This window comes from Raphanus sativus, unplaced genomic scaffold (genome assembly GCF_000801105.2).
Source record: "Raphanus sativus cultivar WK10039 unplaced genomic scaffold, ASM80110v3 Scaffold0793, whole genome shotgun sequence".
In the NCBI taxonomy this organism is placed as follows: Eukaryota; Viridiplantae; Streptophyta; class Magnoliopsida; order Brassicales; family Brassicaceae; genus Raphanus; species Raphanus sativus.
This window is the reverse complement of record NW_026616109.1, coordinates 1-12974: the sequence shown is the minus strand read 5'-3', so window position 1 is coordinate 12974 and position 12974 is coordinate 1. Positions and strand designations below refer to the sequence as shown.

Below are 12974 nucleotides of genomic sequence, written 5' to 3'. Positions count from 1 at the left end.
CCTCCCAAAAAGAACAGTCTCAGAAAACAACAGATATAAAGATGAGGTGCATAACAACTGTTGCTCTTTCACTCTCTCTGTTTCTTGTGGGATTGGTCGGACCAATCCAAGCTCAGTTGCAAATGAACTTCTACGCCAATACTTGTCCTAGTGCCGAAAAGACCGTTCAAGATTTTGTTTCAAACCACATTTCTAATGCCCCTTCTCTTGCCGCTGCTCTCTTGAGGATGCATTTCCACGACTGTTTTGTTCGGGTAAACTATTCGTTTGCTCTTATATTGTGAAACATTCTGTTTGGTTACGGATATAACGGCGGATATGTATACATATAGGGATGTGATGGATCAGTGCTTATAAACTTGACGTCAGACTATCATCCTGCCCCCGCCTTGATGTGATGGACCACTATCATCCTGCCCCCGCCTTCTCAAGATTCACCAAACGCAGACACCTACTTCTGGGAGATTGAAGGGTCAAAGGCAAAAGGTTTCTCAACTAAGGAGACTTGGGAGGTACTCCGTCCACGTGAGCAACTAAAAGACTGGGCGCCTTCTGTCTGGTTTAAAGGTGCTGTTCCACGTCAATCTTTCACTCACTGGGTAGCTCAGTATGATCGGCTCCCTACAAGGGAAAGGTTGGCGAGTTGGGGTCTACAGGTCCCTTTATGTTGCTGCCTCTGTAATACCATGATTGAGAACAGAGATCACCTTTTTCTGAGATGCACTTGGTCAGAGGAACTCTGGAATATGGTTCTGCGAAGGTTAGGCATACGTCAATTGGCTTTTCACACATGGACAGCTTTCTCGGAGTGGCTAAAATTAAGGATCCCTCGCTGCTCTAGGCTCCTCAAATGTCTTGTCTCCCAAGCAACAATCTACAACATCTGGGTCTCAAGGAACAGAAGATTACACGACAACAACAACTCAACACCAGCCCAAGTCTTCAAGATCATTGACCGCCAAGTCCGTGACACCATTCTAGGACACCGGCAACAACAGAAATTCAGCAACCTAATGCAACATTGGCTTGCTTTTGAGTAAAACCCACAGCCACTTCCATTCTTGCTGGAAGTTCTTCACCTAGACTGAGCCCTGTTTTTATTATTTTTGCCAGGGCAAATTCTAGTTTGTTTAAAAAACTATTGTATCTTTACAATCCCGCTTCATTAATATGAAAATTCACATTTTGGCAAAAAAAAAAAAACTTGACGTCAGGAAACGCGGAGAAAGACGCAGCTCCTAACCTAACGGTTAGAGGATTTGGCTTCATTGAGGCAATCAAAGCTGTGCTTGAAGCTCAATGTCCTGGAATCGTCTCTTGCGCTGATATTATCGCTCTAGCATCTCGAGACGCCATCGTTTTCACCGTAAGCATTATATATTCACATACCATTATTGTAAACTACTCATTTTAGTATCTCTCATCATAAATTTTGGTACGTTGCAGGGAGGACCAAACTGGAGTGTACCGACCGGAAGAAGAGATGGGAGGATATCGAACGCATCAGAAGCATTAGCCAACATTCCTCCTCCGACCAGTAACTTCACCAATCTTCAGACACTCTTTGCAAACCAAGGACTTGATCTTAAAGACCTGGTCTTACTCTCCGGTATGGCCTAAAAAATATGATATATCACACATTGCTAATAAAATAGCTAGGAATGTTTCAAAAGCAAATATTTTCTCTCCACGTTAAAAATAAATGTAAATTATAAACACAACTTGTTCTTAATTTTCTCTCAATGTTTTCGTTTTCATTAATTTATAATATCTTATAGTGTTAATTATAGCTCTAGTAAAACAATTTGACGTACGTTTTTTCACAATAAAACATTAGAAAATGTGTGGTGTTTGTAACAGGGGCTCACACTATCGGTGTATCTCACTGCTCATCTTTTACAAACCGTCTCTACAATTTTACGGGTCGTGGAGACCAAGATCCTGCCTTAGACAGCGAATACGCAGCCAATCTCAAATCTAGGAAATGTCCTAGCCTCAACGATAACACGACTATCGTGGAGATGGATCCAGGGAGCCGTAAGACGTTTGATCTTAGTTATTATCAGCTCCTTCTCAAGCGTAGAGGTCTGTTTCAATCAGACTCTGCCCTCACCACCAACCCCACAACACTCTCAAACATAAACCAGATCTTGAAAGGTTCGGTGGAGGGTTTTTTCTCTGAGTTTGCCAAGTCGATGGAGAAAATGAGTCGGATCAATGTCAAGACTGGGTCAGCAGGAGTGGTTAGAAAGCAATGTTCCGTTGCAAATAGTTAAGGGGTACTAATTTTGAGTATGTGGGAGTTTGGGGGGTATTTATGAAAAATAATAAGGACGATGATGTGTGTATGGATTTCGTTATAGACTTGGTCAATAAAGAGATGTTCTTTGTCTTGTACGATTCATGACATTTTAGTTGGTTCGAGTACATTGCCATTTCATTTATCTTCAAACAAGAGGTTTATTAAATCCTCACGAAAAGGTTTCATAAACTGAAAAAAAAAAAAATACTATGCCCCATCACAGTCTCTTTCACCTTCTTCCAGCTGCCAGCAAGACGTATGACCGAAACAATAGCTATCCCTGCAAAAGCAATTGCCACTGATGATACTATCCTCTTCACTGTAAATACTGACTCCGGTAACTCTTGGATCATCTATTAAGATTCTTGATCTATTATGATCATATATTCAATTTTTGTTGGGAACATCAGCCTTACTAAAGATAATTAATTTAACATAGTATAATATGGATGTTATTTTGTTACAAAAAAAAATTAAAAAATAAGGATGTTATTTAGAGGATTAGAGCACCTCCAACAATAAAAACTCTATTGAGTTTCTAAAACAAAAAGAAATATTAATATTTTAATAAATTATAATTAGACAACTAAAAATTAATGGTAAAATAAAATCCAACCAATGTAAGAGTTACAAATGCTATGAGGAAATATGTATAGTGGGATTCTAAAAAATCTTGAGTTAAAAACTTTTCTCCATTTTCTCTCCTAATTCTTTTTTTTTAAATGTTTAGAACATCTCCTAAAACCATGGTTGGAGGTGCTTAAAGACAAGTAAACTATCATTCTTTATTTCTTCAAATGTATACATTTTTTTGATTAAAGACTTAAAAATTTTGTTGTCAAAAAAAAAATTTTAAAAAATTTGGATCATTTTTCGATTTGTCCCTGTCATTCTTGGATAGGGCCATGCTAATCTTTAAATGTATACCTAAGAAAGAATAATTTGGCCACCCTTTAGTTAACTGAAATTTCGATTTCCTTTTTTAATTTGCCAACGTGTGTTCACTGGGTCATCCTTTTTGTGCCATTCAAATCCTCTTCTCTCCCGTTCTTGTACATCTATTATATGTTTTGACCACTGGCCAGAAAAGGGATTATATTACCATCATACTTATTTTATTGTTGCATGTTCCTAAATTCTCCATTCAAAATACATACGTTTCATAAAGGATGTTACAGCCGGTGAATATGTCAAAAATAGTTAACCGCAAACCTCAAAAGTTGAAAGGTAACAAGCTGATTAACAGTTTAGTATCATATAGTATACGGAAAAATAAAATAAGAACTATTTAGGTTACATTTGGATAGCAATGAAAAACAGGAGGTATAATAGTACGTTAGTTACGTTGCTACTAGGGTTGCATATAGATGAACTCATCTTCTTTGCACTCTCGAACCGCAACTTCCATGACTTTTCCTTCGGTCGAATTATGTAAAATATCACAACACTGTCTTCTCGGAGCCTTCAACTACCACATCCAAACAAAGATGAATAAATTTTAAAATAAATAAAAATGTAAGATTTTTACGGATTATCTTGAATTTCTCTTACAATTGAGAACCTAAGTATTCCCAAGCGTGTATCTTCTTCTTTTTAACATTTTCAGAGCGTTTATACTGAATTTAATATGTGATATTTCTAGGGAAACTTTAGTGATTGACATTTGAACAAGTACTTACTAATCTAGCATAGGATTTTCACAGATGACCAACATTTCACTTTTCATCCTATATATTATCAATATTAAAATACAAAATTTTAATTAGGTAAGTTTACTTACTTGTCTGATATCGGGATCGAGTCTTGTCGAGAACACTCTAATCTCTTCAATTTTGCGAGGCGATGAAATGGGATCATACGTGCAATTCTCGTAAGCTTGCTTATACACACTTTTAATAGTTCCATCATCGGGACTAGAGGAAACATATTCCATGAAGAAAGTGACAGGTCTTTTACAAGGATCAGGATTAAACTCTCTTGTGTTGAATGTGTACACACTTGCCAACCCGCCAAAGTTTTGCCATGGTCGGAACGTTTCTTGTGTTCGCAAAACATCACGTAGAAACATATGCCTACTCTCAATCTAACATTTGAAACAACAAATTAATCTGATTTAATAGCATTAAAAATTACATTTTTAACGTTAAGATTGGCAAAACGATATTAACCTGAACCGTATATCCCCAGGAGACGGAGATGGTCCAAGAGTACCGACGGTGGTAGCAAACGGAGAGTTGAAATATACGGAGAGGATCAAGTTCTATGGCGGAGAAGAGGTGTTGGACGGCGGAGAAAGTTGTTGAATTTGGGAAAAATGGATCAAGGTGAGACATGTGATGTAGAGACACCAATGGTCTCGTTGAATGTGACGTCAATATTCCTAATGCATTTCCATTCACATCAAACTGCATAAATAAAAAATAATAAAAAGTACTTTTAATCAGTTTTTGAACAAAAAAATTAATAACTAAATAAAAAGTTGCAATTTTGTAAAACCTGATGGAAGCCAGGTTCGTGAGACAAACCAACTCCAAGTTCAAGCACACAAGCATGAATCCTAGAGTCTCCTCCGTACAAATATGGATACCGTTCGATGCAAGAGTCGAATTTCTTAGCTAAAATGTTAGCCAACGAACTGCTTAAAGCGATTCCTCCACCGCCAAACGCCATGTCGTTTCCAAACACCCTGTTCGACTCATAAATCTCTGAGGCAGCTCCTACGTAGTACCATGATCTGTGGTCATATTTAGAGAGTGTTCTTGCGAGGTTTTCCGGGATGAATATCGTGTCGTCGTCTCCAAACACGTACCATCTTACTTCATGTGCGGAGGTATTAAACATCCTTACGGTTTCTAAAACGCACCGCGCGATTCTAATTGCGCGTCTATCGCCGCCTGCGCAAGTGTATCTGCATAATCAATAATTTAATTGGCCGATTCAGTTTAGGTAACAGTGGCGGAGCCAGCCTACTCTTACATGGGGGTCAACCTTATAGTTCAGCATTATTATAGGGGTCATAATGGCTAATACTACAATATTTTCATAGCTTTTTATAAAAAATACATGTAAAAAAATCCTTTTTGGTAAAAATCACATGGGTCATTTGACCCCCTTGCCCTAAGGGTAGCTCCGCTACTGGGTATACTCTATTTAGAAAGGAAAACTAACTAAAAAGACAATTCTTCAAACAAATAAAGTTTAGAAATAATTTTGAAATATATATAATTTGACAATTTCTTTTTAATTAGTGCAACTTTTAGGATGAAACAGCAGAACTTTTGACATTATTGATGTTATTAATATATAGTGAAATTGAATTATTATTTATTATTATATGATTTGACTAATAGAATGTCAACTTAAATTACGGAAAGTAAAATTTTGTTGGATATAATGAACTTTTTAGAAATTATATATTAGAGTATAAACTAAGTCATTTGTAAACAGTTTTTAAAAGTTAGCAATGAGTTTAAAGTTCCTAAATAAATTTGAAACGTGGGGTAATTTATAGCAGATATTACACCTATTTTAAAATAGTGACGATATAATTTTTTTTTTGAGCAAAGTGACGATATAAATAGTTTGAATAGTTACCTAAATCGTGACGTATCTTCAGAAACACAAATCGGAGGGAGAATATGAGAATCTGTGTTGTTCTCCAAAGCCGAGAGAGGTTGGTCAACAAAGACACACCCTCTCATTCTTTGAGTATCCCACCAAAGCTTAACATAATCTCTACGTTCAGGCCACGAGTTCAAGCTCGATCCGATCCCAAAGACGATATGATCTATCTCTGTTAGGCTCTGATACTGATCTTGAGAAGATGAAAAGTAGGGATTAATAGTGTCTTTAGACTGAAGCATTGATACGGAGAGGGAGATAAGAAGGTACACAAAGGAAAACAAAACAGAAAGTAGTATGCAATTCATCATACGGGTCGAGATAATTGGAGAACAAGAGGAGGAAGAATAAGCTTTCCATACAGGTCGAAAGAGAAACATTTCCTTAGGGGTCAAAAGAAATGTATATGAAGAAGGATACTATTTTGTATAGCACCTAGATATATAAAGAATAAAAATAAAGATCTCAATTGTATAAAGCTCTTTTCAAAAAAAAATTGTAAAATGCCACGACGGTGGCGACATTAAAGTGGTGGTCACGGTGTCTATAGATGGTCGTAGCGGCGGCGGAAAATGAAGGTAAAGGGGGGGTAATGGAGTAATGTAAAAATGTATTTTTTTTATTTACGGAATTAATGCGGCCTAACTATTTACCTAAAGCTAGTCTTGTCCTTTATATAGTCTCTTTTTGGACTCGTACATTTGTTTCTCTCCACTTCATAATTTTTCACAATCTAATGTAGGGTATATCTTAGTTGGATATGTTAATATTTTTGGTTATGAATTTTTCTTACGGCAGTGAAGATATGTGTATCTAATTGAATTTATTTTCATTACATTTTCCTGTTAGATTGATGTTATATAATAAAAGGTACTCCAGATATATTATACAGTCCGTTCAAATGTTGAATTCTTATCTTGTGGCACAAGTAATCTATCATTCTTTAAATGTATACCTAAGAACTTTAGCTAACTGAACATTCGATTTTTTTTATTTGCTAACTTTTTCACTGCTTCATTCTTTCTGTGCCATTCAAATCCTCTCCTCTACCGTTCTTATATGACCATCATACATATTTTGTTGTTGCATGTTCATAGTTTCTTCATTCAAATACATAAGTTTCATAGAGGACGTTACGGCCGGTGAAAATAGTTAACCACAAACCTCAAAAGTTGAAAGGCAACAAGCTGATTAACAGTTTAATATTTAGTACTAGTGTACTACATTAATTAATAAGAAACTATTTTGCAATGATGTAGGTTAAATTTGGATAGCAATGAAACAAAAGAAGGTATAAAGGTATATTAGTGACGCTGCTACTAGGGATGCATATAGATGAGCTCATCCTCTTTGCACTCTCGAATTCCAATTTCCATTACTTTTCCATCGGTCGAAGAAGTAGGTAAAATATCACAACATTGTCTTCTCGGAGCCTTCAACTATCACATCCAAAACAATAAATTAAGATAAGTAAGACTTAAAATAAATAAAACTGTAACATTTTTACCGAATATATAGTATTTTTATAAAATGTTATTTTAAAATGTTAACCCGTAACGTAAATGTCAAATTAGTTCACTTAACTTCAATTACTAAAATGGAGACTTTGATCTAATGAAACTTATCTGAATTATCATGAATTTCTCTTAGAGCAGAAAGAAAAAAAATATTATTTTAATTATACAGCCTTTGAAACATTAATAAGGTGTTGCTTTAATGTTTCAACCAATTATAAACCTCCTTAATTTAAGAATTTTTGCTCTTTTTCTTTAATGTCTTTATGATTTTATCTTTTTCCAAGCATGTTCCTTCTTATTTTTAACATTTTCTAAGCGTTTATATCGAATTTAATATGTGATATTCCTTGTGCCAAAAAGTGATATTCCTAATTTTGTTGGTGCTTAACTTTAGAGTGAAAATGATAAATGTTTCTAGGGAAAACTTTACGATTGACACTGCAATAGTACTTTACTAATCTAGCAATGGTTTTACACATGACCAAACGTTCACTCTCTATCAAATCTATTAACAATACTGAAACACCATTTTTTATTTAAAAATAAAATAATAAGAAAAGGTAGGGTGACTTACTTTTCTGATATCGGGATCTAATCTTCTAGAGAACACTCTAACCTCTTCAGTTTTGCGAGGCGATGAAATGGGATCATACGTGCAATTCTCGTAAGCTTGCTTATACACACTTGTAATAGTTCCATCATCGGGAGTAGAAGAAACATGTTCCATGAAGAAAGTGACAGGTCTTTTGCAAGGATCAGGATTAAACTCTCTTGTGTTGAATGTGTACACACTTGCTAACCCGCCAAAATTTTGCCATGGTCGGAATGTTTGTTGTGTTCGCAAAACATCACGTAGAAGCATATGCCTACTCTCAATCTAACATTTAAAACAACAAATTATTTTGAGATTTAATAGTTTATGTTACTACAATCATGCAACAAAAAAAAACATGTACCTACTTTTTTTTTTTTATGGTATCGTAATTTTAAGGTAAAACATGTACCTACTTAGGACTAGACAATTTAAGCGAGCAAAGGTTTTCAAACTAAATAAACTAAAGATAACGATCAAACCGAATTATACATTAAATCGGATAAAACTCTTTCTGAATCTACAAACTAATGAAAAAATTCAAGAAAATAAAATAAAATTTCCGACTAGCCAGAAATATATAAAAGTGGACAAAGCGATGTTAACCTGAACAGTATAACCCCAAGAGACAGAGATGGTCCAAGAGTACCGACGGTCGTAGCAAACGGAGAGTTGAAATATACGGAGAGGATCAAGTTCTACAGCGGAGAAAAGATGTTGGATGGCGGAGAAAGTTGTTGAGTTTGGGAAAAGTGGGTAAAGATGGGACACGTGGTGTAGAGACACCAACGGTCTCGTTGAATGTGATGTCAATATACCCAATGCATTTCCATTCACATCAAACTGCATACATAGATAAAAAAGGAAGACGTTAAATCAATTTGTGAACAAAATTAAAAATTATATACAACGGTTTATAAAACCTGATGGAAGCCAGGTTCGTAAGACAATCCAACTCCAAGCTCAAGTACACAAGCATGAATCCTAGAGTCTCCTCCGTACAAATGTGGATACCGCTCGATACAAGAATCGAAAATTTTAGCTAAAACGTTAGCCAACGAGCTGCTTAAAGCGACCCCTCCCCCGCCAAACGCCATGTCGTCTCCAAACAACCAGTTCTGATGATAAATCTCTGAGGTAGCTCCTATGTAATACCATGATCTATGGTCGTATTTAGAGAGTGTTCTTGCGAGATTCTCCGGGATGAATATCGTGTCGTCGTCTCCAAACACGTACCATCTTATTTCCTCGGCGGAGTTATTGAACATTCTTACGGTTTCTAAAACGCACCGAGCGATCCGAATCGCGTTTCTGTCACCGCCTGCCCAAGTGTATCTGCAAGCTCAATAATTTAATAGGCCTATTCGATTTGGTTATACTCTATTTAGAAGGGTAAATTAGAAGAATAAAACTGAAATATTAATTATTATTGTCATCGTGAAATTGAATTATTATTTATTATTATATAATTTTGAGTTTTTGACTGATATAATGTTGACTAAAATTACAAAAAACAAATGTGTTGGATATAATGAAATTTTGAAGTTATATACTCTATCTGTTTCAAAATAATTTTTTTTTAAATACATTTAAAAATAATGTATTTTTATTATATACTAAAGGTAAATTGTAAATTTCGAAAAAATTAATTATGTTTATTATATTTTGATTAGATAAAAGTTGTGGAAAATAATTAATCAGAAAATAATACATTTATAGTCAAACTTTAAAGTGTTTTTTAACATCTTTTTGAAACAGAATGAATATTAGAGTCTTAACTTTAGACTCATTTGTAAACAGTTTCTAAATTGTTAGAAATGAGTTTTAAGTTCCTAGATAAATTTGAAACGTGAGGTAATTCATAAGTACAGATTACTTTGATATTAATGGTTTCTTTAGTTACCTGAACCGTGAAGTATCTTCAGAAACACAAATCGGAGGGAGAAGATGTGAATCTGTGTTGTTCTCCAAAGACGACAAAGCACTGTCAACAAAGACACACCCTCTCATTCTCTGAGTATCCCACCAAAGCTTAACATAATCTCTACGTGCAGGCCACGAATTCAAGCTCGATCCGATCCCAAAGACGATGTGATCGATCTCTGTTAGGCTCTGAGGTTGATCTTGAGAAGATGAGAAGTAGGCATTAATAGTGTCTTTAGACTGAAGCATTGATACGAAAGGGGAACGAGAAGGTAGACAAAGGAAATTAAAACAAAAAGTAGTAGGCAATTCATTATACGGGTCGAGATAATTGGAAATAAAAGGGGATGAAGAATAAGCTTTCCATACAGGTCGAAAGCGACACATTTCCTTAGGGACCAAAGAGATGGATATGAAGAAGGATACAATTTTGTCTAGTACCTATATATATGAATAAAGATCTAAAAATGTAAATGGTACGACGGTGGTGAAAAAAAAGTGGTGGCCACTGTGGGCCTTTATAGACGGTTGTTAGCGGCGGCGGAAATGAAGGTCGATCATAGGGAGGGTACTGGACTAATGTAGAAATGTATTTTAAATTTTTTTATGTACGGAATTAATGCGGCCTAACTATTTATTTAAAGCTAGTTGTGAATTAACGAAGGTAAGGCGTAGACAAAGAAAGAGCTTATTAGATTATTTTGATTTATTTCCTTTATATGTAAGGTTAACTTGAGTGTAGAGTAAGTTTAAAAAAAAAAAACTTGAGTGTAGTGTCTTTTTGGACTCGTACGTTTGTTTTTCTCCACTTTTATTTTTCACAATTTAATGTATGTAAGATACATCTTAGTTGGATATGTTTAAATTTTTTGGTATGAATTTTTCTTACGAGCGAAGATATAATGGAATTCATTTTATAACATTCTCCTGTTAGATTAATGATGATTTATTAAATTATAAGATCTTTTGACTAAAATTAAATTATTATATCTTGGTTGATGGCTTGAATTATGGTATCGTTGCTGATATCCGATTTCTTTTGTTGCTTATTTTGAGCTGCTCTCTTTTGTTTGATTAGAAAACAAAGAAGCAGACTCCCTTATTGGATAGTATGTTTCGACTGGAAAAGTGTTACAAAAAAAATGTATAGTAAGTGTGTCGTTAGATCTTCGTTCCTACTTTTTTCTATTAAAATGCAAAAATTACAAATCGACTAATTCAATAAGGAAAATTATCTTTTTAAGCCTTTTGTCAAAAAACAAAAGTTATATTTTTACCGCAAACATTGAGAGGACGTTTAGTTATTAAACAAAGAACGGTTAGTTACTAAACAAAGAACTTTTTAGTAACTCAATATTACATGGTCCAAACCACAGGGAATATTTATGTTTGTTCCTTAGGAAATAGTTGAACTTTGTTTCGTGAAATATGATTAGGAACTTGGAAGGAAAAAGCTAAAATGCCACGATACATGATCTGCAACATAGTTGGTTCACTGGTGTTTAGATATCAACTAAGATATCAACTGAGATATCAAGTATCTTTTTAAAAAAATGCTAGCCTTTCGGGCATTACAAATTGGTATACGAACTTCTATTAAAAATTTTGTTTACTCATGAGCAAAGAAATCCCTATATACTATCTTCGGCTTCTTGCGTTTGGTCGAGCGAGCGTTTGCGGTCCATAACCATGATGATCATATGATCGCAACCATCTTTTTATCAGGTCATGAATTTATTAGTCTCTTTTATTATTATTATTTGCTCGTGGGTCATCATTAATAATCTGCACCAGCTTTTGTAAATCTTCCTTTCAATCGTCTCTTCGTATCAGCTGTTTGATTTTCGAGATTCATATCTATTTGCTTCCCAAACCTGCATGAATGCATTATAATCTTGAGATTTTGAATATACCTAGCATCTTCCTTGGAGTTAATTATCTATTGAAAATTCAATATATTTAGTTCATCAAAAATCATAATAATTCATACTTGCGTTTCTCCTTCTTTGCGGAAATATCTCTTCAATGCTTCTAATCGTGCTTGCGGATCATATGCACGAGATGCAGGTGTTTGATCTCCCATAGTGACACTATCATGGACATCGGTCAGAGTCAACTGAGATGGCCCACAATCAAAATGAATATCAGCGTTATGGAGATTTCAACATTACTATGGATCTCTTCCTTTGCCTTTGAGCAAATCATTTGATTCTTCTTGTAATCTTCACAACTTGCATTAGCCAAAGCTTCAGTGTTTGTATCTTTATGTGTGACTGATGAACACCCGATGACAAAGATGGTATAACCTGCTATACCAAAAATATTCAATCAAATTAATTGATCAAACATCAATAATATGGGATAGATTTAAGTTTGATGTTTGTTAATACCTCTGCCTTGGTGTCTGCATTGTGTTTAGTTATTTTATCGATTAACTGATCAGTTAGGATCAGTTCATCTACGGTGAAACATTTCTTTTAGGTCGAATACTGCCTTGTAGTCGTCAAAGTTGATCAGACAAATGTTCTCTATCTCTTTATTTCGTAACAATCGAAGGCCTGAACATGAACTATCCTGCGTTAAAGTGACACATAGACAGAGACACATCGAGTTCATCGCCAAAAGTAATAAAAATCCGGAGCCTGCTAGCTGTAATTAACTATAAGAATATACCTTAGGAACGTCCAAATAATCGGGCTGAAGCTTTTGCACTCGATGATCATACTATTCTTTGTATAATTGTCAAAATTTGAAAAATTCCAATAGAGGATGATGAGTCCCCATAACTGAGAGGTAACGGGAACAATGGAGATACCCAATCGAGATCAATGAAAAAGATGAAGAAGATGAGAAGAGGAATCAATATCGAAAAGTGGTGAAAAACTATAACCGAATTATTACTGAACGTTACAAAGAAGATTACGTGAGGCGTCATTGGCGTTTGGAAAAACATTTTTGGCATAGGGACAATCCTTGGTCATGGCACTGGACAGTCGCAGTCTGCGAAGTGCAGTTATTA

The 12974-nt window shown here is 35.0% G+C and overlaps 2 protein-coding genes and 1 pseudogene across 3 annotated transcripts; 1 reads left to right on the top strand and 2 right to left on the bottom strand.

The window, feature by feature from the left end:
- On the top strand, positions 1–2397 carry LOC108850268 (peroxidase 3). Of its 2 annotated transcripts, none has more exons than XM_056997739.1 (5): positions 1–254; positions 333–355; positions 1201–1366; positions 1447–1609; positions 1861–2397. In XM_056997739.1, exons 1-5 carry the CDS (start codon positions 42–44, stop codon positions 2274–2276), a joined length of 981 nt encoding a protein of 326 aa, XP_056853719.1. In that variant the 5' UTR covers positions 1–41; the 3' UTR covers positions 2277–2397. The 2 variants fall into 2 exon arrangements, with proteins under 2 accessions (XP_056853719.1, XP_056853720.1); XM_056997740.1 differs by having other exon boundaries at positions 333–386; positions 1226–1366.
- Positions 2398–3488: 1091 nt separating this feature from the next.
- LOC108857615 (uncharacterized) lies at positions 3489–6323 on the bottom strand. Its single transcript, XM_018631619.2, has 5 exons — positions 5897–6323; positions 4799–5210; positions 4471–4707; positions 4083–4385; positions 3489–3770 (listed from the first exon to the last, which is right to left on the bottom strand). The coding sequence occupies exons 1-5, from the start codon at positions 6301–6303 to the stop codon at positions 3654–3656; spliced, it is 1476 nt and encodes a 491-aa protein (XP_018487121.1). The 5' UTR covers positions 6304–6323; the 3' UTR covers positions 3489–3653.
- A 791-nt stretch (positions 6324–7114) lies between these two features.
- LOC108857858 (uncharacterized) lies at positions 7115–10342 on the bottom strand (annotated as a pseudogene).
- Between the last annotated feature and the right edge of the window lie 2632 nt (positions 10343–12974).